This window comes from Sander vitreus, chromosome 7, assembly GCF_031162955.1.
Source record: "Sander vitreus isolate 19-12246 chromosome 7, sanVit1, whole genome shotgun sequence".
Taxonomy (NCBI): domain Eukaryota; kingdom Metazoa; phylum Chordata; class Actinopteri; order Perciformes; family Percidae; genus Sander; species Sander vitreus.
In genome coordinates, this window is record NC_135861.1 from 15,258,524 (window position 1) to 15,284,717 (window position 26,194).

General features: G+C 39.2%; 1 protein-coding gene across 1 annotated transcript; it reads left to right on the forward strand.

The window, feature by feature from the left end:
* On the forward strand, positions 1-25,143 carry kcnc4 (potassium voltage-gated channel, Shaw-related subfamily, member 4). Its single transcript, XM_078254869.1, has 4 exons — positions 1-934; positions 17,442-18,378; positions 19,221-19,397; positions 23,133-25,143. The coding sequence occupies exons 1-4, from the start codon at positions 332-334 to the stop codon at positions 23,198-23,200; spliced, it is 1,785 nt and encodes a 594-aa protein (XP_078110995.1). The 5' UTR covers positions 1-331; the 3' UTR covers positions 23,201-25,143.
* Positions 25,144-26,194: the final 1,051 nt, after the last annotated feature.

Genomic DNA, 26,194 nt, shown 5'->3' on the forward strand with positions numbered 1-26,194 from the left:
CAACAAACCAGCGGAAATAAGTGAAACATCTGGAAGCATTCATTTAGCCTAAGTCACATTGTGCAATCTATTCGACGAAAACATTTAAAAAAAACACATTAAGTGAGCCTTACCACCTGCGTTTTGTTGCGACAACAGACGGAGTTTTGTAACAGGTGGTTTTTATTGAGCGTCTCACTTTGACGCTGTTTGGACCGTTTTATGCTGTTATTTTTGGAGTGGGGTCTGAAACGAGTGCGGACGGACTTTGCGTTCATTTATTGAGTTCTTTGTACGAGTGGACACCAGCTTGTAACGGAAGGGCGAGCAGCCAGAAGGTCCCTGCTTCTAAATGATAAGCTCGGTGTGCGTTTCGTCTTACCGGGGGCGCAAGTCAGGCAACAAACCTCCATCTAAAACATGTCTGAAGGAGGAGATGTACAGATGGGAAGACTCGGACAAAATTATCATCAACGTGGGCGGCACTCGACATGAAACCTACAAAAGCACCCTCAGGACCCTGCCGGGCACCCGCCTGGCATGGCTGGCAGACCCGGATCTGCAGGTCAACTCGGACGCTGCGCCCCCGAGTGCCGAGTTATTCTTCGACAGACACCCGGGCATCTTTGCCTACGTGCTGAACTACTACCGAACCGGCAAGCTGCACTGCCCGGCCGACGTCTGTGGGCCGCTCTTCGAGGAGGAGCTGGCGTTTTGGGGGATTGACGAGACCGACGTGGAGCCGTGCTGCTGGATGACCTACCGTCAGCACCGGGACGCTGAGGAGGCTCTGGAAACATTTGAACCGCCGGACCCGGAGACTGACGACGACAGAGAGATGCCGAGGCGGTTCGGCATCGAGGACTGTCCCGACAGGTCGAGGGGATGCTGCGAAGTTTGGCTTCCAAAGGTCTGGGCCTTGTTTGATGACCCATACTCGTCCAGAGCAGCCAGGGTGAGTTCACCAGGTGTTTTTTATACTTTAATGGGCACACGTCAGTGCAAGATCATAAAACCTGCAAGTGATTTCCATTTAGGAAAAAAAGGCCCACATGTCTTAATCAACACACCTGTGTCCCTACGAAGTTCAGCCAATCAGGCATCAGTTACAGCTAACCTCGTATTATTCGTCCATTCGTTTTTCAAAATTCAATAATGAGGAGGATCTTTTAGTAGCTGGTTTTAAACACAACCTTCAAGAATTCCTTGGCTAACAGGCTAACATTTCACACAGATGTCTAATAGGATAAAATTATGAAGTGATGGAATTTAATATCCATAAGGTCAATGTTCAACTTTACTGTGACATCATAATTTTCTGCAAAAAAACACTTTTCTGGCCATTATTCAATGCCATTTCTCAAGAACAGAAGGGAGACTTTTGGTCGGATACTGACTTGGTGACACTAATTTTGAATCTGTAGTGATTGTATAGATCTTCTGTGCTGCCAGGTTGAAAATGCCAAAGAATAAACTTAACTTTTATTAAAGGTCTTTACTACATATAAATTAATTATTTAAGTCTGGATAGACATTGATGTAAATCGAAACTTCACCGACTGGTGGAGGCATACAACTGCAAAGCAGTGATTCTAGTTTTTTTCTAGTCTTTGAAAAAACTCACTCACAGACAGAAATCAACAGTATTTTATCTATGTAGTCACTTGTGTTTGGGGTCACTCCCTAACTATTAGACCTCTTATGAACAAACCATCCAAATAGATGTACTGGGTTTGGGAGAGGTAATGCAGTGTTAAAATGTAACCATGATGTGACAATGTTTCTGTAGAGGCCTTCTAAAACATAGTAAGCAATGACATATCAGGTTGATAAAACAATGTTAAGTATGTTTTTTGAGCTGTTCAAAAGGGCCTTGGACCCCCCCAGGACCCTAAACAACATTAAAGTTAATGTATCTTTGTGCTAATTCAGCTTCTTACTTGTCACTCTACACATTTTGTTGTTAATAGTTAAAAGCCATAAACAAGTGCATTTATTCAGCTCCCAGTTCAAGTAAAAAAAAAGTAAAATCATTTTTCTTATAATGCATTACAAAGCCTGCACTCTCTCCAGACAACTAAATGTTGCTTTCAGTCATGTGAATAGCAGGTTTTCAGTTCTCACTCATATGTTATGAAATTGTACTAAAAATGCTGAAAATAAAGAAAATGCTATTTCATGACAAAAAACACAGTGTTGCTGAAGTGTTCCTACACATGCTGGTCAAGGTTTTCACTCAGGTCCTTACAACATGAGTGTTTGAAAGGCTACAGGAGTGTGCATTCATGTACAGTGAATAAGCAGAAGAATGGGGTGCAAATACACCATCCATCCATCCATCTTTGTCGGGGTTGGGTCACGGGGGCAGCAGCTCCAGCAGGGGCCCCGAAACCTCCCTTTCCCGAGCCACATTAACTAGCTCCAACTGGGGGATCCCGAGGCGTTCCCAGGCCAGGGTGGAGATATAGGGAAGACCCAGGACTAGGTGCAAATACACATTGGCAAAAATAAAATCCATTGCTAATTTGTGAATAGTCATGTCAAAACTTAAATGACATGTATTTATGATTTTAACATATATACAAACACCTCAAAAATCTATCTCAGTTTCTCATTTCATCACGACGAACAAGATACACTTCTGTTTGGTTTATCGATAAAATAAATGTTTCTATGTTGTAAATTAAAACAAATTTGCTCTCATTTCTTCCACAGGTGATATAAGCCATTTGTAAGCATTTCAAAGTATGCTTTGCCTAATGGCTTAGCAACAAAAGCAGCAGAGAGCCTAATGAAGTAAATATGAAAGCAAGTATCGAGTGTCACTATAGCAGGAGTTGTCAGGCAAAGGGCCAGGAGCTTCCATCGGTCAAAAAGAGAAAGAGAGTGACTGATCCTCACTCTAATTTCTTTTGTAGAGTTGAATGGTCTATTCAGAGGCTCCCACAGTGTTGCAGAAGTGTAGTGTTCTTATTACATGCCAGTCACAATACAAACATTATTTTGTTTATTTAAGCTTCATGTCCAGCTGTCATCTGAAGATGACCACGCACTGCCTGCCAGTTCATCACGTCTGTCTCTCACCATTTAATATTTGTAAATGAATCAATCAGGATTTTCAAAGTTCTATGGCGAAACAGCAGTGTAGATATGCATTTGGAAGTATGTAATAACGAGTGATGGCGGCTCCATATTGACCCGGTCATAATGTTCTTTGTCCATTTCCTCTCCAGCTGATTCATGTACGCATGTTTGCTCTGTGTGCATTCTGAGAGGATGCAGAGTGCATTTTGAGGGACTCATGTTACCTTTATGGCCTTTTTATTTCAAAGAGCCTCTGAGCTTCTCTCAGGTAATGTGATTCTTGAAAGCCGGAGGGAGGTTAATCTGTCCATCATTCCAGCCACATCCTCCTCCACTATCAACCAAGATTTGAGGTGCAGCTCTGTAAAAGTCGCCACATGAAGCCTCTATTCTGATGATGGCACCATTTACAAATCGACATGAGACGATCACATACAGCTGCTTATACAGAAGGTACTAAAACAGTAATGACTGAAGTGCTGACTCTCAGCTGAGGGTGTGTACATTCACATCAGATGAACACTGTATGAATTGTAGTCCTTGTTGGCCATGCTAGGCGCCCCTGACCTTTCCTCAAGCGCCACCATGAGGTTGACATTTGTGGTTTTGAGTGAAATGCTTCAACAACTCTTTGATGAATTTCCATTGCTAGATATTGGGGAAATAACTTTGCTGATCCCCTGACTTTTTTTCATTTAGCGCCATCAACAAGTCAAACTTTTACTGCTTCCAATCCTTTTTTTATTATCGAATATCTGCAAAACTAGCCTAATGACATTCCCATCAACCCCAACGGTACATTGTGTTAGCATGCTACCATTAAACTAAGAGGGTGGCAATGACAAGTAAACATTAAACCTGCTAAATATCAGCATGTTAGCATTGTCACTGTGAGCATATTGGCACACTCACGTTAGCATTTAGTGCCACAGAGCCACTAGCATGGCTGTAGACTCAACACTTCTACAATGTCTACAAGGGGTGGGTATCACCAGAGGCTTCACAATACGATATCATCACAATACTTATGTCACGATACAATATTATTGCGATTTTTTTTTTCCAACTTCAAATTTTTCCCAATTTCAAAGTTTGTCCCTTTGTCTTTGTCAACATCTGTTTTATCTAGAAAGATACATTTCTCTGTTTGTTCATCTCACTTCAATTTTATTGCTACAAAATGGGATTGTCAAGCAGACAAACATATATAATAAAAGATCAATACTTGGCGTCTGTGTATTGATACAGTATTGCCACGGAAAATATTGCGATACTATGTTGTATCAATTTTTTCCCCCACCCCTAATGTTTACCCTGTTCACCAAATATGGACGTGAACACTCTCAAATATCTTTTAAAGCTGAAGGTCAGACCATTAACTTCATAGTGATTGTTTTAAATTTGCTGAAGCACAGAGCCAAAGCAATAAAAACATATCATTGTTCTAATACTATGGACATAAACACATTTAAACACCTGGAGAGTTCCATGGCACTGGAAGTGTACTAGGCTTTGTAATCTCAGTTTAGTTACATGTGACAATTAGACTTGACATTAACATGCTCAGACGAGATAACTTTTTTTCCCATGTGCAATATTTCATTAATTCCACGGCACTGCTGCCTGTAATTAATCACCACTGTGGTAATGGGCTGCAACTTATTATCAGTGGTGAGCAATTAAAACTCCCTTTCCCACAGAAAAGACCAATGTATTTTATCCAACATAGAGAAAGAAATCCATTTGTATTTGTCGGGAGGATCAAGGGATTAACTGTTGTGGGATTGTTGAGGTCTGAAGCACATTATGTGGCGTCTACATTTCCATCTATTTGGCAATATAAAATGCTGTTTTACTTTTAATCTGTTCAGATTTTACACATTATCACTGATTGACATTTACATTCTGATTCATTAAAGGAGAATTTCGGTCAATTTCAACACGTAGCTCTGTTTGTAAATTTGGAGTGCTGTCAGTAGCGAAAAAAACCCGAAAACAATCGGTGTTGCCTACACTGTGTTATCCTCCTGCTAGCGTTAGCACCCAGGAAGCTGAAACCGGGGCAAGTTTTAAATTTTTTTTTAGCCTCTTAACATTCGAAATGTCATTACAAGTGCCTACCCATGTGAAGTGATTTCTTCCGAGTGAACCCAGTGAATCTGACTGCAGTAGATGTGAAAGAAATGCATAAAAGTTGTACTAATTCAGCTCTGTTTAGTTCCGGTGTTGAGACGGCAAGACGAGTGCTTCTGGACCGTCTACAAAGTACAACACCGAAAAAAGATACAAAAATATGTATTAATTTATTAATTTAATGATTAAATAAGGTAGTGTCTCCAAACTTACTTCAATTATAACTTGTCTCCTGCTAGTTGTACTACAGCACTTACTAGCATATGCCTATTTTTGAAAATATTTTTGTATCAGTATTTTACTAGTATTGATACATTTGTAAAAATATTATTGGGTGGAAAGTCCAACCCTAATAAGAACTAAAATATAGACATCTCTCTTTGTCTTAAGGGAACATCAATGTATTAATTTATGAAATGTCACCACATCTTCATCAGAACCTAATTTCTGCTTTTAGGGCTGACTCAATTTAAAAAAACAAAACATATCAGTCAATATCTTTCAATAAGCCCAGCTGATAAATAATAAAGGAGCATTTTGAGCAGAACCTCTAGTTCCTCTGGGCCCGTCTTTCACTGCGCTAAAACTTTTTCTCTGCTGCTCGGCGAATGGAACACAGGATTTGACTTTTCAAATGTGAAATGGTGTATTTGAATATTTCTACATACTGGGATCCCTAAATGGACTTGGAGTTGCATAAATTGGGTATGACTGGACAGCTGAGACTCTTGTGGATTCAATGAGCCCAATTGTATTCATATGTCACTGTATAAAATTACCTGTTGTGACCTCTAGGATAGTCTCGCATTGCCAGCCCTATCTCCACATCTTCAGGTACCCAGCGTTCAGATGATGTATACCACTTCCTTGTGGGATATACTGTTGACCTGCTATCTTCACCTAAAGATCCTGTCCCTCCCCAAAAAATCTCAGAGGGTTAAAGCCCTTTTGCTCAAAAAAAGTTCATATTTTTACTTGATTAAATAATTTGATATAGAGCATTCATAAAATATACAAATAGCAGCTTATTCATCAGTGTAGAAGAGTGGCCAAGCAGATTTAATAGTGTTTTTATCAGATTCAAACCCAAGCAGGATCGTAGAAAGTATATTGGAGAGAAGGAGTATGTATGAAGGAGAGATATGTCATATAAGTGCAGTCATTACTGTATTTTAACTGAAAGGCTTTGATTGATAACCAGAGAATGTTCAATGATTTATTTACATTCCAGCCTGTACTTTTGTTTTGAGACAGAACATTCCGCTTGTTGAAATTTTAACATACTCTTAAACCACGATGCACTCAGTGTAGCCTATCCAGTAGTCTTTGGATTTTGACAAAATAAAGTTTCAGCTCAAGGTTAATTTTCTGGCTTTTTTTTTTTTTTATAGAACCTTCAACTGCAGTAAATCTCAGGGTCTTCATCAGGATAGCTTATGCTCAGTTGTCATCTCAAGTATGAAACGTAAGTCACACAATGGTGTATTGAATAGATTGTTTGTATACGGGGGAAGATCATAGCCCCTGTCTCTGTTCAAAAATGGTCTCTGCCTTGGATGTGGTTGACCTGATCTTTCTCCGGTCGTCCACTGACTCCTGGATGATAACCTTTGACCTCTTTTCAGTCGATGCTGCGACCGGCTTTGGTGTGGTGTTTACAGACAGCTGATGTTGCTCTCATCATCAACATCTTATACCTATTGGCCTAGAGTTCCCCCCTCTCTCTATCCTCCTCATTAATGAGATGTTCTGCTCTGTGTAGGAAGGTCTTCAGCACAGATCTTTTATGTTGTAGGTGGTGATTTGGCAGACTCCTATTCCTTCTGGTTGATAAGGTTGATAAAGATGAAAGTTACTTAACTTCACATTCCTACCATTTCCCCCGCTTCTGGTTCCATGAAATATAAACGTGTGACCATGAATTACTCATTTACAGATACCCAGGAGATGCACAGCTGACAGGCTGAGTAGTGGACATTAGTTTTCCTCCATCCTCAGGTGGACCGACTTTAAATAAGTGTGACATGAATTCCAAGAAATCATCAGAAGTGGCTTTGCAGCTGCTGACTTCTCAGAAGGCTTGTTGTTGTGGTTCTTGCGTATAGCGTGTCAGTGTTAGTAACTGAGCGCAATGCTAAACAGCTGGAGGTGATGGACGTGATGGGACTCCCCAGCTGCTGCACACTGACGCACAGCCTGCTGCCCGTCCTGTCTTGCTCCCTGCCGCTCTGATTTTCCCAGCTGGGACCGGTCGGCTGTCCCCTAGGGGGAACCTCGGGTCTGTCTACACATTGACACCTGATGACCTTGGATCGATGTCTTTTTGGCACCAGTGTTGGCATAACATATCCTCAGAGGCTTCACTATGTTCTACTCCTGTACGTATAGTGCTCAGAGACTTTTATATTATCTGTATCATCATTCATAGATCATTCATTATTTCAGTGGTGAGATTTATTGGATGTTTTTATTAAAAAAGTGGTGAAAGAAGTATTCAGATGGTTTATTTAAAGCAGCTATAATCAATATGCTATTATTAAGAATGGATCATGGGTCAATGGATGTTTTTGTGTAATATGAAATGTCTCATTCATAATGATGAACTCAGATAATTATCACCAACTCTGCAGTTTCCCTCAGCTCTATGGAGATTTACAGTATAGTGTCTTATAAGAGTATATCTTTTTTTTAATTAGAAATATGTAATTGAAGTATGAAACTTAAACACTCATTATGCATATACATGGGCTTGGTTGGGTCCCTTTTCCCGGAGCTTTCAATCGGATCTCACAGTCTTTATCAGCAGATGTAGGTGGTTCACATTGCTGTCTACATCTCAGCTGTTTAAATAGAATGAATGAAGTGAAACATAATGGCAATTCAGTCTGATCATCAGCTGTAGCTGTCAAAATGTAGTAGTATAAAAATGTAAATAATGGCCACTGACATGTAGTGGATAGTAGCATAAAATGGGAACTGTCAAAGACACTGTAAAGTGCATTTACCTTAAAATTGCAGTAAATGTACTGTAAGAAAATCTAAAATACAACTTTATTGATCCCCGGGAGGGAAGTTTACTATTACACCAGCACAGGAAACCGACTATGGAGGAAGTAACTGGATAGAAATTAGTAGAAAAGATATACTGTACACAAATAACAAATACGTTACATAGATGTAGTGCTTGTATCAGCTATGTATACATTTACATTCCTAGGAAATCTCAGTGTGAACATTCATCATAACATTAGCAGGCTCAGCTGACTAACATGGAAACACTCTGTGGTGGCAAAGAGACATTATGGCAATCACTCCAACACTGTGACTGTGTTTAAAGTTCCCCCCATTCAGCCATAAACATGATATTGTGGTCTCCCTTTGTGTCAGGCCTTAAATAAACCATACAGACACATTTAAATGCTGCAAGATGTATTGAACAAGACAGACTTGCAGACATGGACACACACAAATAATAAGAATACAAATAGCCAGAGAGACAAACACTTCACTAAAAAACCCAAAATACTTCCAGCAAGAGAAGAGTCATGCAGACACCTCCAGATGCATACACACGTGTGAGGTCAAGCTTTGTGGTGTTATTGTTAGACCTTGTTGTGCCTTTTATGAGCAGAGCAAATTGTCGTCGTGCCAGGACCTCCAGCACCTTCCCTGCAGAGGTGCCCCTGGCTGCAGATACCCAGCTCTGTTTACTTCTTGAAAAAAACGTTGGGCATTTGAGTAAACTAAATGCTGTCAGGCCCTGTTGGGCTCTTTAGAAGCATCTGAACAGTAGCAGGACTCCGAGTTTTTCGTTTGGTAGCTGCTGGTTTGTTGTCCTACCGAAGAAGCCCTTTCTGTGTGATGTGTTTTTGTCAAAATCATGAAAGTGTGAAAATATGTTTTGCTGCAAGAAGATGTTTAAATGTTTATACTCACCAAAATGATTCATTCCACTTGGAACGAATAGATACATGAGACCAATACAGAGATCTGATCGACGATGTGAAACAGCTGGACAGTTTTTAGAAACACATTACACGGACACATTCATTGAGGCTTTTGTGTAAACTGAACCTACAACCGTAGGTGCATTCCAACCATAGACTGTATAAAATAATGGATGTAGCTAGAGGTGTTGGAAAGAATAATTTCATGTAAGAATCGCGATTCTTCTGAGCATTTTAATTGATTCACAACTTTTTTTAGCTTAATAGTGCTATCGGGAATGCTGCTGTCCTAACAGTGTTTCCAATAAAATCATGATGTTGCAGTCCATAATGGTGATGCGCAGCCACAGTCAATCCATTTCGTCCGCCAGATACTGTACATTGGCGAGAAAAAATGCTGCTTAATAAACTGTGTCTGTACACTTACAAAGTTCTCAATGCTTCGGTTTACATGTAGAGACCGTCATAATGCTACCATGGAAGTGTGGTGCTATTTTGAGCCTTGTTAGTGGTATAGAAATAGCGATTTCTTTTTACTTTACCTGTGCCCCGACGACTAGCGTTATAAGGTAATTAGCGGTTTGCGATAACACTGGTCACATTCGATTAGCATGAAAACATATCCCAGAGAACGGTTGACTCGGTACACGCGTTATTAACCCCCTAGGTTCATTTTGCGCTGGATTTGTCCTTTAACACTTCTTATTCTGATGTTTACACTTGGCTCCACTATTCAGGTTATTCTTCAGGTCAATTGTGCAACAAGTGAAGAACCACCGTGGGACTGAAGAAGTCCAGAGAGGACTGGTGAAAAGCTGGGGCAATTATTTTATTAATTGACTTTGAAAAAGGTCTTGCTGAGGTGCTTCAACAGAGGGTGAACCCTCTCGTTTGGTAGAGCCCACCTTAATTATTTGGCGCTGATTGTATATCTGGCTCCTTTGTCTGTAAAGCTTTCCAATAGGAAATCATGGATGAAAGGAGACAATGAAAACATATTTTGCATCTGTGTGTATGTGTTAGAGAAACTGTGAGTGCATGGTAATGAGTACTTAATTAATTTTTCGGTGAACAAAGGCTGGTGAAACTAATTCATTGTCACTGAAACACATAGGATTTTCAGATGAAAGCAAGCAATAAATCCACAGTCTATTTTACAGATGGAGGATTTAAAGATTTAATAAGACTTAATAATAAATAATTAAAAAATTACATGAAATATATACAACATGTATATGTTGACCACTGAGCAGTGGTAACAAGTACATCGCCAACAGTATGTAAAGTAGTTAAGATAAAGTCTGTTTGATCAGTTACATCATTAAAGGTTAATGAATCCGTAATAAGTATCCATTATAATATATATTAATAAAATACTGACAGGGACATTCTGCTGTATAATGAGTAGTGTTACTTTTAATACTCATGCTCACAATAATTCTGGTTGTAAACTTGTAGAGAAGTGTAGGAAAATCCTTTTACATGGTTAAAATCCTCATCTTCAGCCACTGTAACATGCTGAAATAGTAACTAATCCAGCTGTGTGCTCCTGTTTCTGTTAGTTTCTACTGAATGCTGTTTCTCTGCTGTTTGGCTTGTTGTGATATTCCCCGCGACTTAGCCCTGTAACACACACACACACACACACACACACACACACACACACACACACACACACACACACACACACACACACACACACACACACACACACACACACAGACACACTGTGCACAGCCTTAGTGATGTTCAGCAGGGAACAGGGGAACTCTGAGCTCCTCTTGGGGCAGAGCTGAGGCTTCCCTCTTGTCCTGCAGCTCAGTCCTCATCTTCTCAGGGGATCAGAGCTGTGAGCGCCTCAGAGCTCACTGAAGAAAGTTGTCAGGGTAGAAAGCTGCACATTATCTGGGTGCACAATAGAGCTGATCTCACAATATTCTTGACCAAATACCTCGATGCCAATATATATAGAGATATATATTAGGACGATATTGTAGGCTTGACAATTGGTGTTTTAACAAAATATCTTCACAATTAGATTTTAGATAAATAATGATCAATAATGTGGATATAATGACTAAGTGGGTAAAGGCAAATAATAGAACAGCTAGAACAGTCTGGTAAATTTAGAAAATGGCATCTCTTTATTTTTTTCAACAAGTGTGTTTATTATTTTTTTCAGAAAATAATAACACTACAACAAATAATACAGGTGCAAATCAGAACTGTCACAGTAAGGCTCATCTTCAATAAAATAAACATAAACATGACAGGGCTGTAACATGCGATATTTGGCAGAGTAAGTCAACATAAGTCATCCTTAAGAATCACCGGTGGTCCAAATGTTAACTTATCCCGAAGTTATCCCGAAGAGAAAAGCACTTCAGATAAAACTAAGCAACGACAAACAGGCGTATAATAAATACATAGCAATACTCATTTGTTGATGGTTGACATATACGGAGAGCATGCCTCCAATGCTTTCCTCCCCTCTAAGAACACCATAAAAGAACTCCACATATTGTCAAAGACGAGATATTTACCCTTTAACGTAAAAGTGAGTTTTTCCAGTGCAAGAGAGTCTGACAGTCCTGCAAGCCAGACATTAACACTTGGTTTGATAGTGGATTTCCAAGATTTGGCTATGGTATATTTAGCTTGTAAGATGCAGAAAGTAATCATAGATTTATTTGCCTTGCTTAGATTATGATTTACGGGAAAAATGCCAAAGATACACAGTTTGGCGTCTAATAATAGCTTTATACCTGTGACATGTAAAATCATATCCATCACTTCGCTCCAAAAAGCCTGGATTTTTGGGCAGTCCCATAGGCAGTGATATAATGTGCCCTTTCTACCACATTTGTAGCACGTGTCAGGATTATTGGGGCTGAATTTATTTAGCTGAGTTGGTGTTACATATGTTCTCATTATCCACTTATACTGAAGTCATTTAAAATGGGTATTTATTGTTTGTGTTTGAGATTTTAAGCAAATCTGCCATTCCTCAGTTGAGATTGCGGAGTTTAAATCCTCACACCATGCCAATCTCTTACTCTCTGAGGAAACCTTTGATCCATCCATGATTATTGCATAAAAACTTGACGTCAATCCCCTCTTAGGGTGTTGATTTGTTGCTATTTCTTCTATACAGCTAAGATTAGGTAGAGATAAAGATTTCTGTATCTTAAATATATAGCTTCTTATCTGCAGGTATTTAAAAAATTTTTTTGGTTGGATGTCATACTTTTGCCTCAAATCTTCAAACGACATAAGAATGTTATTGTTAAATAAATCTGCAATTTTACTTAGACCTTTGTTTGCCCAAATTTTGAAGCCCATATCTTGTTTGCCAGGTGTAAAAGCGCTGTTACATGAGAGTGGTGTAAATTGAGATAACACAGGTATCTCACCAGTACGTTTATGAACCTCATACCATACCATAATCAAGTTTTTAACAAAGGGATTATGTGTTAATGTCTTTAATCCTTTTAATTTAGCTGAATATAAATATGACTTGAGTGGTAAAGGGGATGTCATGTTTCTTTCCAAACTCATCCAGAAACGTGGCGTTTCTTGTGAGAACCAACAAGAGGCAGTAGTAAGTTGGGCAGCCCAATAATACCATTGGAGGTTTGGGAGTTTCAAGCCTCCTCTATCATAGGGGAGATAAAGCAAAGATAAGCAAAGTCTAGCCTGTCTGTTGTTCCAAATGAAATTACAGAACATGCTTTTCATCTTTGAAAAAAAGTGAATAGGAGGACCAAGAGGAATGGAATGAAAGAGGTAAAGAAATTTCAGAAGAACATTCATTTTAAGTATATTGATACGCCCTATCATGGAAATTGGTAACATGGACCATCTATTAATAGATTCAGAAACCGACTCCATTACTGGATTATAATTTGCCTCTACTAAATTGTCAATGTTAGGGGTAATTCTAATACCAAGATAAATGAAGCTCTCTCTAACTATTTTGAATGGTGTTTGAACTGGGGGATTTACTCTTTCAGAATGCTTAAGGAAAAGCAGATTTGTTTTCATTCATTTTGTAACCAGAAAGCTTACTAAAAGAAGTAATGGTATTAAACAAGTGATGTAGTGACTGTTCTAAGTGGGATAAAAAAATCACAATATCATCCGTGAATAAGCCTATTTTGTTGTCAATCTCATTTATTTTAATACCGGTAATATTCTGATTACTCCTAATGGCAATAGCCAAGGGCTCAATTGACATCACAAACAGAAGAGGTGAAAGGGGACAACCTTGGCGTGTGGCTCTTGAAAGCTCGAAAGGTTTGGATATAATATCGTTAGTTAATACTGATGCGACAAAACTTTAATCCAATTGGAAAAATAATTACCTAAGCCAAAACGTGCAAGTACTTCGTGGAGATATCGATGCTCAACTCGATCAAACGCTTTCTCTGCGTCCAACGAGAGCCCTGCTGTATCAGGATGATCTGCCTTCGCATAAATAATATTGAGAACCCTGCGGACACAGTGGAAAGCTTGACGTCCCCTAACAAATTCATTTTGCTCTGGATCAGAAAGAGAAGGCAGGTGTCTTTCAAGCCTTCGTGCCAATATTTTAGCAATTATTTTAGCATCAGAATTAATCAATGAAATTGGTCGATAGGAATCACATTTTGTTGCTGATTTTTCAGGTTTCAGTATCAGAATTATAAGTGTATTACGCAAGGATGGTGGAAGTTTGCCGGAATTAAAGCTTTCTGCAAACATATCAAACAGTGATGATAAAAGCTTGTTCTTAAAATGTTTATAGATGTCAATAGGCAGCCCATCCGGGCCAGGGGCCTTTCCCCCTTTCATTTTGTCAATTGCTTCAGAAATTTCGACTGATGCGATAGGGGAATCTAAATCAGCTTTAGCTTCTTCACTAAGTGAAGCTAAGCGTTAACTGACCAAAAAAATCTTGAAGAGATTCATTAGTAACTAAACACTCCGATGAGTATAGCTGTGTGTAATATGATTAAAAAAGTGTATTAATTATTTGAGGGTCCGATGATTTGTCTCCATTAGCAGTCACAATCTCTGTGATAGTTCGTTCATTTTGATGTGTTTTTAAGCGCCATGCAAGTAATTTCCCTGCCTTCTCTCCCTGATCATAATAGGTCTGCTTCAGTCTAATTAAGCCTACCAAGGCTTTATTGGTAGATAACCTGTTATACTTTGCTTTTAGAATTGCTAATTTTCGTTGTTTTTCTCTATTGTTATCACCAGTTATTTCTAATTCAAGTTCCTTTATATCCCTTTCCAGCTTCAAAATCTCTAAATATTGTTTATTTGATTTATTTCTTGTATATCCCATCATTTGACCCCTAATAAAAGCTTTGAAAGCTTACCATCTTATTGAGGCAGATGTTTCAGTTGTGTTCAACTGAAAATAGTCATCAATATTTTGCTCAATGTAGTCAAGGAATTTGGGATTTTGTAACCACTGTGGCTTTAGGCGCCAAAGGGTTTTTCTTTGGACAGCAGTTGAAGCTGAGCAATTAAGCAGAAGTAAAGCATGGTCAGAAATGAGAATACTCTTGTAAATACAACCACTAACATTAGGAGCAAGCGATTTGGACATAAGAAAGTAATCAATGCGACTATAAGTATTATGTGTAGCTGAATGACAGGAGAACTCTTTTTTTGCAGGGTTTTCTACTCTCCAAATATCAGTTAGGTTAAGCACCTGCATAAACTGGTGAATTATTTTTCTGCCCGTTCCATGAGTTAGATCGATGCCTGAAGAGCGGTCAAGTTTTGGGTCAAGGGTGCAGTTAAAATCACCCCCAATTATTATGGCCCCCTGTAGAGAAGATATTAGTAAAAATACATTATTCTAAAAGTTTGGGTCATCATTATTAGGACCGTATAAATTCACAAGAATCAAGTCTTGGTCTATTAACGAGGCTTGTATAATAATGAATCTGCCTGCTGGATCCAAAACAGTCTTTTGTATATGAAGAGGAACAGACTTATGAACAAGCACTGTAATTCCCCTGGCATGTGATGAAAAAGAACATGTGATTACTTGACCTGGCCATCTTTTCTTTAAACGGCCTGTTTCATTAGAAAGCAGATGTGTTTCTTGTAAGAAAACTATTTTTGGATGATATTGCTTGAGCCTATTCATAACTTGCTTCACTGTAACTAGTTTCCTTAGGCCTCTAACATTCCAGGAGATTATCTTAAGGTCTAAATTTCTATCTATTTATTAATACTGTGATTATGGCATGGCCCTGTTGATAACATTTTGCCTTTCCTGTGAAAAAGTGCACCTTAAAATTCAACAAAAAGAACATTAAAACACTCAAATCTAAAGACGATATCTAGTCTCATATCACAACATATCGATATACTATCAACATATTGCCCAGCCCTGGTGCTCAATAGAGATCAGATATGTATTATACTGTATATTTACATGTGCAGTATTGCTGTTCTGAATATGGGCTTCCAACTCTCTGAACTCCATAAGCTGTCCTGTTCTTATTTGTTTTATTTGTTCCACAGTGAATTAGTGTCCCCATTGGCCCTTACATGCTTTATTTGTTTTTTTTCTAATCACAGACCCAAACACTATAAAGCAGATTGACATATGAGAGGCCCTCGGAGGGAGAAAACAGCTGAGTGCATACAAAGCACATTTATTCAGCTGAAAGATTAGAAAGGTTTGAGATAAATTACAATTTGCCCAGGCTTTAGTAAACAATAAGACAGGAATGGATATGAGTTAGCACACAATGTTAACACAAACACAGACAGGCATGGCCATTGTGCTGAATTAGGTGGATGCCATGCAGCCACATTGTTCAATATACCTCCCATCAGTTGTAAAAGTGGTTTGACTCACTCACCATTTTGTTTGCATTTGTACTTTTAAGACAAATCATTTGTTTTACATTATATTGTATTTGTTTTAGAGGGAACACAGCAGTGTTTCACTCACTGAAACATGTTGGATAAACCTGACAACAGGGCAGGTAACTGTAAGTCTTTCATGACCCAGCTCATTGTCCAGAGTCTTATAACTCGCTGTTCTGTGTCGTCTCTTCACTTCCCTCTCTACTTGGGGTTGGAGACGACACGTGTTGTCACCAGATTAAGCAAAAACCTCCTTTGTCAGAACAAAATCGAACCATGAGACTATTTTATGTGTGATATATATGAAACACAACTCGCACAGTAGCCCCATGGTTGATGTATATATAGCACATTTCAACAAGGTGCAACAAGTGCTTTACATAAAACATTAAAGAGCAGTGAATCAGAATCAATCAGAATCAGCTTTATTGGCCAGGTTTGCGCAAACAAACACGGAATTTGACTCCGGTTAATCTTTGCGCTCAGAGTACAACACTCACTTAACATATAAGAATAAAAACAGAAAGGACAGTGAGAATATAAAAAAAAAGAAAAAAAGTTAAAATAGCGTTAAGTATACAGAATAACAATACAACAGAATTTAGAACAATAAAAAAAAGAAACAACAATTGAAGAGAGGGAAGGAATAGTGCAATACCAGTAGATTAGACCTGAGATTTAAGATTTAAATATAAATATAGTGCAAGGCAGTTCAGTGCAATGGTGAAATATTAATAACAACATTGTAATAATTAAAAAAACAATAATAAATAATTAAAATCAATTAAAAAAAACATTTGTAAAAGAGAATATAATAGGAGGATAGGATGTCATGAGGAGGCACAGTGGAAGTGATGCTGTAAAGTAGATTATGTTTGATGTTTTTTGGGGTTTCCACTTGGGCCGCATGGTTGGTATAAAATGACAGTATCAAATAATTGCCATTTTATGAGCTTAATTATCAATGACACTCTTTTTGGAATCATCACAATAAACTTGCATCCTTCCTTACTTAGATGTTGTCAAAGTTTGTGTCTTATCATATTTCTTTGTGCCTGACTTAAAGTGTTCTCATATCAGTGTGTTCATTATTTGAGTCTTTGCTTACTGTCAATCACCTGACACTCACTGACGCCGCCAGAAAATAATCCATCAACACATATGCTGCTTTAAAGACTTGATTGGCACATCCATGTCTTTTTATTGATGATACGGTACAGTTTGATAAAAAGAAGTCTTGTATAATTACACATGGCATAAATTAAAGAATAGTTTCCCGGAGGCATACGCCATGCAGGCAATGGTTTTAATGGAAGCACAAAACAATACTTGATATAATAAACACAGTATTGATTTCTTATGAATTTGTGGGATGGCATAAAAATTGTGTTGATTAATTGTTTCATCTGTCTCGTTCAGGGAGTGGCGTTTGCTTCTCTATTTTTCATCCTGGTGTCCATCACCACCTTTTGTCTGGAGACCCATGAAGCCTTCAATGAACTGCAGAACCGGACGGAGCAGGTTGTCGTGGGCAACGTCACAAACAATGTGCAGAGGCAGGAGATGGTGACCAGGCCCATCCTCACCGTGGTGGAGGGTGTCTGTGTGGTCTGGTTTACATTTGAATTCTTGGTGCGTATCGTCTGCTGCCCAAACAAGGTGGTCTTCATCAAGAACACGCTCAACATCATTGACTTTGTGGCCATTCTGCCATTCTACCTGGAGATGGGCCTGAAGGGTCTGTCATCCAAAGCTGCCAGCGACGTGCTGGGCTTCCTCCGTGTGGTGCGGTTTGTTCGGATCCTCCGAATCTTCAAGCTGACACGGCACTTTGTAGGCCTACGCGTGCTGGGCCACACACTGCGGGCCAGTGTCAATGAATTCCTCCTCCTCATCATCTTCTTGGCCCTGGGTGTACTCATCTTTGCCACCATGATATACTACGCTGAGCGCATTGGAGCCAGTCCCAGCGACCCCACAGGCTCCAACCACACACACTTCAAGAACATCCCGATCAGCTTCTGGTGGGCCGTGGTCACCATGACGACACTGGGCTACGGCGACATGTACCCAAAGACTTGGCTGGGCATGATGGTGGGGGCGCTGTGCGCGCTGGCCGGGGTGTTGACCATCGCCATGCCAGTCCCCGTCATCGTCAATAACTTTGGGATGTACTACTCGCTGGCTATGGCCAAACAGAAGCTGCCGAGAAAGAAGAAGAAGCACAACCCTAACCCAGACGCTCCGACTGACTCAGCCTCGTTTGGGAAGTCGGAAACAAACTCACACAGAGACAGCACTCAGAGCGACACGTGTCCGCTGGCTGCTGAGGAGAGCGTCAGCAGGAACCACTCAGGTCAGGTCACAATGCAATGTTAAATGGTCACTTCACCCAAAGTACAGAAGAAACATTTTCTCACTTACCTATTGGGGGATAGCCATGCAGATAGTTTTGGTTTTATATGCTCAAGTTTTAATTCTCAGCTTTTCTGATGCCAATCTAATACAAAAAGATGATATTTGTGGTGCTCACATTATTGAAAAAATACCTTTTAATTTAAACAATTATGTCTCCATTACCACAGTGTTACTCACAATAATCTACAGACCTCATTGTGAACAGCTTTCTACCACATAAATATTATCTTTAAAGTGTTTTCTGTGGATTATCCAGAGTAATGGGGACATTGTTGCTGGTAAGACATGTTTTCATTTTTAAATAATTATTTAAAAATCCATATTTCAGTGTTGTTAGCAGCACAGATACAATTTCAATTACCAAAACTATCTGCATGACTAAATACCTAGTTACTATTACTTTGTAATTTGGGTGAAGTGACCTAATAAAGCTAATGTTACTGATTATTGCATTTATAAATTAGGTTTTTATTTTGTTAATCCTGTTTGTTTAATAAATTATAAATTTTTTAGCCTAATAGTAACATAGCAGCCACTGTATTTCTAGTCTTATAGTTCCTGAGGCTTTTCAGAGTTAGTCTGACAGATGAGCCACGCTTAGTCATATTTACAGTATTACACTGGGATGAAATTACTCCTTATTAGAACATCTCAGACAAATTGAATTTCATCACAGAAAAATTCAGATTTTATGCAATATACCAAAGGTCTGGGCCCTCGGGGGAGTCTCAGTAAAAGCTTTGGCATTTACGTCGCCATGTGTTTTTGTCTTCCTGTCAGACTCCAAACAGAATGGGGATGCAAATGTGGCCCTTTCAGAGGAGGAAGGCTGCAGCCTGACCCAGCCGCTGTCCCCCAGTGAAAAGTGGTCCCTGCGGTGCTCCAGAGGGCGAGACAAGACGAATAAGGAGGCCACCTGCTTCCTCCTAACCTCTGGAGACCCTAACGTCCATACTGGTAAGTTACATACATATCAGTACACACCTCAATATACACATTTACTGTTTGTAGCGTTGCACATTGTACTGCTGGCTTTTTATCTGTACTTTGGTTTTAATTCACTTCTCTGAGAAAATTCAAATTTGGTTCTGTTGGTATGATGTCAGGTGTTTTGTGTTTCCTCCGCTGGTGCTCTCTGGGAATTGAACAGTGTATTCAAGAATATTCTGATAGTCAAGACCAGGTTTAAGCCATATATACAATTAGTTACTGACACTTATTACATGTGCTTAAAGGGATAGATTGACTTTTTGGGAAGTCAGCTTTGCTTTTTTTGCAGAGTTGGATGAGAAGCTTGATACCACTCTCATGTCTGTTCTCTACACATCAAGCTATAGCCAGGGCAAGGTTAGCCTAGCTTAGACTTGAAGCAGGAAGAAACAGCTAGCCTGACTCTTTCCAAAGGTAAAATAAATCTACCTACCTCTAAAGTTAACTAATTAACATGTGATGTCTACAAAAAAAGGAAGTGCTTTTTGGGGGGTTATTAATGTATGATTTCCTGGCCAGGTGCACATAACTCTGTAAAACCACAACGTGTAGTTTTTACACTTTGGTACCAAACAACCTTGTGTAATATGTAAGAAAAGCCCTGTATACTTAAAGCTTTAGTGTGTAACTTTTTTTATATTAATAAACATCCGTTACATTCAAGCCATTGCCAAATGAGTTGATACAAAACTAATTAAGACTATCAGCTTCACAAAACACTCTCTGTATTTCTCAGCATGGCTGTGTTTAGAAATTGTTGTCTTCCGGCGACTTTCGTGCGCAGAAACTCAAGTGAAGATAATCACCTCTTCTGAAGAGTCCATCATGTTTTTTTAATCCTCTGTGTCCTCCTTGGCTACTAGCAACTGCGTGGAGGAGGGGTGGGTGTGCGTGCGCGATTATGGAAGGCTTGTGTCATGTGGATGCAACAGTGGTGTTGTCATTACTTAGAATTCCTAATGGGGGCGACAGAAACTACCCACTATAAGTACATTATTTCAAGTATAAGTGTTTGTAATGCAAGTTGGATTCAATCAGTCATCTTGCAGACATCCAGGTTGCTTCTCAGATGTGACCTTATACAGTCTATGGCGATTACTTAAATTAGACATTGTTCAAATGTAATACCAATATTCTGTAATTTTGACATTTGAAAGAGCCATCTGTAACAGGTAACAAGCTCCTTTTAAGTCCCTCAATTGACTTCTGCTGTCAGCCTGCCATCCCTCTCAGCTTGAATGGCCGCTGGATCTCACATCTCAGCTTCCCAAAGTACCCAAAAGCCCCTTCTAAGAAGAAGAAGCTCTATATTTGGCAGTCATGGATTCATTCCTGACATCCTGAGTAGACATCACATCCAGTCAACATCCTGACTCTCGTCTGCAAACAGTCCAACGACAGCAAAGGTGTTTTCCTGCAAAACTGCACTTTACAGAGATGTATTTTTCTACCAAAGCTCATTAGCACATCACTGTCGAAGAAAAAACAACACATAAATGTGGCATTTACTGTAGCTTGGCTGCTATAAAATTATATACTCATCCCTTTTCTTGATAGCCCATTACAAGGAAATTGTATTTGAATGTTTGTTGAAGCCTTGTCAATACCTGAATGTGTTGAGTGTTGTAAATTGGTGTCGGTTAATGGCATGTTGTTACACAAAAAACACAGCCTCAGTTAAATCTGTCGGATAAATGAAGAAGAAGGGATGTTTGTGGACATGTTGTGTTGCTCAGTGGAGGAAATCATCTGTCAATATGCCATTTACATTCACAGTGGAAAGGAAACAAACACAGAGAAACACAAATCGCCACCAGCCTGCTTTTACTCTGACTTCTCTAATAATACGCTAAATTATCTGGTCAGCTCATGAAATTGCCAAGCGAGCTTCTTCTGATCGCAGAGACAAAAACAATGGGAAGCTGAGAAAAGCCAAAACACCTCAAAATTAATCAGAGAGAGAGAGAGAGAGAGAGAGAGCGAGCGCGAGAGAGAGAGAGTAATTCAATTCTGAGCTCTGTGCCTGGTGAGTATGTGGATAATGACATCCCAGTTACAACAGAGAATTTCACACATATACAACACATCTTTGTACACATTACCTGCAAAAAGGGTTTAAGTGGACTTTCACTGTTTCCTAACAGTGTTGAAAATTGTTGCAGCAGAGTTCAAAATCAAAAACTCAATGTTTCAGAGTTCAAAATCAAAAACTTGTTGTTTCTGTCCAACATGCAAAAGGCTGCTTTTGTGTTTGCAGCCATTTTGAGCTGGTTAGATGGAGATAGATTATGACACAGTGGCTCTGCTCTTCAGAGCTATGCCCGTCGGGGATGGTGTTAGGTTAATTCCAGGGTTACAGGATATCAGGTATAGATTATATTTCACCAGAGCAGTATGGCAGGAAGTAGAGAGAAGAACAGATGGATGCAGCAGGTGTGAAGATGCTTAGATGGTTATCAGTGACAGGAAATGGTTGCCCGCCCTGCAGTGGGAACAAAATATTGGTGGATTCGAAGTGATTACAGTTGTCACAAGGATATTGATACAGTGTTAGGCCTCAGTGTCAAAATGTATACATGCAAACACTGTCCTGGTGGAAAGCACTTTACCTCAGCAATATGACAACCGCCAGCTAGTTTCCTTGTGATGAGTGCAGAATGGTGTGGCAAACTGTTCAAGTACTGCTAAAAGGAGCAGTAGGTGTTATATACATCCATGGGGTATACAGACAAGCAGAGAAAAGGCTTCTGAGCTCGAATGAGCCTCCATATTCCCAAGTGGCTCCTCTGGATGATTGCTACTAATAGGTTTCCATTAAAAACATGGGTGGTCATAGCAAAAGCCTCCTGCTGGAGCAGCGGTGGTTAGAGAGTGAGGGAGCGCTGTCAGTGAGGACAAAGTTATTTTCTGATTGTTTGATGGCGGTTACGTTCTAAAGCACAAATAAAAACACACACCTCCGCGGGTGGGTGCCGCATTGTTGGATTATGAGTGAATGCAGAGCATTTTGTCTGTTCCTCTGTGTGTGTGTGTGTGTGTGTGTGTGTGTGTGTGTGTGTGTGTGTGTGTGTGTGTGTATATATGTGTGTATATGTGTGTGTGTGTGTGTGTGTGTGTGTGTGTGTGTGTGTGGGTGGGGTAAAACAGACACACTGGCAAAAGAACGGGCTGCACACCCTGCACGCTGTTATCAGCTGGGGGTTACACACCCATGGCTCCCAAAGGCTCTTTGCCACAAAAAATGAGAAAAGAGAACTACAGGCAGATGGCAGGGACTCTGTAGATACACACACAGTAGATGCAGTAGTAAAATCCTGCATATTATACCCGCAACCAGGAAATTATTAACAATTTTTTATTTATTTAACAATTTTCATAATTGATTAATCAAAGTTATTAAGTCATTTATCAAGCAAAAATGTCAGACAGTCCCTGATCCTCAAATGTTAGTATTTTACATAAATTTAATTTCTTTGGGTTTTGAACTGTTGGTCAGACAAAACAAGCATTAATAATGAAAATAGTTATTAGTTTACAGTGACGGGTTCACAGCCTGAACAGGGTCAGCTTTTATACAGCAGAGATATTTCAATACACTATGTCAAAAACTATTATACTCCAGGTGCATTTCCTAGGTCTTTTTTGCTCATATCATAAGTCACCGTGTTTCATTGTATTTCTGTCCTTTGTGTTTCCTAACAGAGAGCTGTAAAGACATCCTCACTGACACTGGAAACTACGCTCAGCCGGAGGTCACCACGCTGACCTGATGCTGATTGGCTACGGAAAGGAGAAAGATCATGAACTCTCGGTGGAGTACATGCTGTGCAGAACTTCTTTTTTCGTCCTGAATAAACTGCAGTGCAAGATTTTTTTTTTATGTAATACATCCAAAAGCCTGTAGTAGAAAATCAGTTGTGTAGCAGATTTAGCATATGTACACTCATTTACATGTTACAAGCATTTTGCATGTGATGCATGATCATTGTACCATTGTATAATGTATGCCATTAATATGTTTATCATTTAGTGAACATGTCATAGCCTGTCTTAAAGGCCCTGAAAAGGCTTCTTGTTGTGGCCAAAGGGGTCCTACATGAACACAATTTTCTGTGATTATTGGAACAGTTTTGGTTATTTCACATCACAGATTTCTGTTTCTTTTTTTCCTCTGTGCTTTTCTTGCGGGTTTGAAGTGGGCAGGGCTCAGTTGGAAAAAAGTGATGTAATGTACTTCTGTGCACCAAACAGGATTTAACAACATTTGAATCTGATGACAGTTGGTGGGTTGTTTGGTCACTGTCAGACACACTGATCAAATCACACCCACACAATCCTGATGTAGCAGATTAGCTGGGTTTTTGGGTCGTAAACCCTTAATAATATTACTATTTTGGTTATTGATCAACTTTGACTGTTACTTATTTAGACATGAATATTTAATGTTATAGAGGAATACTTTTCATTGGTTTTAATCTGAAGTGAGTATGTTGTAACCATATGGCAACATTTTTTGCTAATGAGATGTTGCATTATGTGCAGAAATAGTCAATTTTTGGGACAAACAAAACAAAACAAAAAAATTCATCGTCAATTGGATTAATGTCTTTAATCCATAAATGTTGTTAACTGTCGAGTAAGAACACCCAAAAACTTGTTAATATGGATTTGTACAGCAAAACTGTTACTGTGAACTAGGATTAGAAAACATACCCAGAATTCTTTGTTGATCATCCGGTCTTTGCCTTCTGTCGTGCCACTACTTTTTAACACTGACCACAGGGACAACATGCAGATATTTTGTCGAGACACAGCGTGGTATGAATGCTGCTCAGGCAACACATTATTTTTAAATCCTTGTACAATAAGAGAGTTTAACAAAAGAAGAAATCAATGGGGCAGTACTGACTGTCTATTACATTAGCTGTATCAATTGATGCATCACTGCTGGTTGAGTCAGGACCAAATGTTGACTATTAGATTACATAGTAGATTTTTAGTGCCATCATTAGTATAAAAAAAATAGATACAGTGCAATGCCATCAGTTTCACTTGTGCCTCATGTTGAGTAATGGAGCTTAAGTGTGTGCGGTAATGTAATTAGATTTGTTCCTTAACACTTCTGGTTGTGTTGGATCTGTAGAAACCCTGTTACATGTTTCCACGGAGGAGAGAAGCAGGAGGAGTGTGGTTTCTTTCACTTGTGACTTATAATATACTCCTCATGGTCTACCATAGTGGCCTTATGTTTAATAAACAAAGGGAAAGTTCATTTCATCTTCATTACACTCCAGCTCCATTTCTATGCTGACCCAGAGGTCTGTAATTATGTAGAAGCACAGTTGTATATAGCACAATAGAATATTCTGGATCATTCCTTTTATCAACTATTTTATCTTCTGTGTATATGACATGCTTATGCACCATGAAATAGCTGTTAACTAAAAATGAAAGATTATTATTTTGATCATTCACTTTTTTAGCCTAATTTCCTGTTTTCCCTGTTGTATATCTTGAATGTGATGAGAAGCACACAGCACATCAGTTTCATATCTAGCCATTATGGATTGTATAGGACTGTGATGGAATTCAGGTGGCAACTGTCAGGTGTGTGTGTGTGCGTGTGTGTGTGTGAGTGCGTGTGCGTGTGTGTGAGTGTAGGCATGTGTTTCTATGCAGAAATAGAAATAAAATCCATTTTCCCTCCTGGTGTTGAAAATAAACTCCTATTTATTTATTTTCATTCACAGCTTGCATCATGGAATCTGTTTGCGGCTGTATATCTCTGCTGCTGCTGTGTCACCTACTTTATGGCTATTTATAGTGGTGACAGAAGTGGAGTATGGTGGTTGATCTTGTGCTGGCTCAAAGTGGTGTAACGGCAGTCACAGCCGTGCCTCCTGCTCTCCTGTGCCTCCATGATTATGTACCGAAGATGTAGATGGCATACAGAATACATCACCATGGAGATTTGGGATGACGGGCAACACTTAATACTGCTCTGCTGCCTCCATCTCCCCTCTTTCACACGCAAAGAAACACCACTCTCTCTCACACACACGCAAACATACTGTACTCACCTCAGCTCAGCGTTATCATTACTGTTGTTGCTCATGAGGAACGTTTTGATGTTCAGGGATGTATTGTGCAGTGCACTGTGGCGATGAAGGGAGGGCAATATGTCATGGGTGAGTTTAAGCCATCAAGCATGAATGAATCTGAAAGCAGACACCATGTTACTTGGAAAATAGATATCAATATGTCCAATTAAACAACAAGAAGTCTGATTTATTGAGGGTTACATGTGGGGTCCCACAAGGATCAGTGCTAGGTCCAAAATTGTTTATATTGTACATAAATGACATTTGTAATGTGTCTAAAATATTAAATTTGGTTTTGTTTGCTGATGACACCAAACCAGCCAAGTTTTGTTTTGGCAAAAACATTGAGCAGCTTTTGGATACAGTGGAAACTGAACTAGAAACTCTTTAAAACGATGGTTTAATCTTAACAAGTTGTCACTGAACATAAATAAAACTAAATACTTAATATTTGGATCGGAAATTCAAGAATTTCAGACATATTATGTTAGATAATATTGAAATAGAAAGAGTATATGAGAACAGATTTCTGGGAGTTGTCCTAGATCACAAAATATGCTGGAAACCGCATGTTAATCATATTAAAATCAAAATATCAAAGTCCATAGCAATTCTGAACAAAACCAAAGATATTCTTAATACAAATTCGTTACTTTTATTATA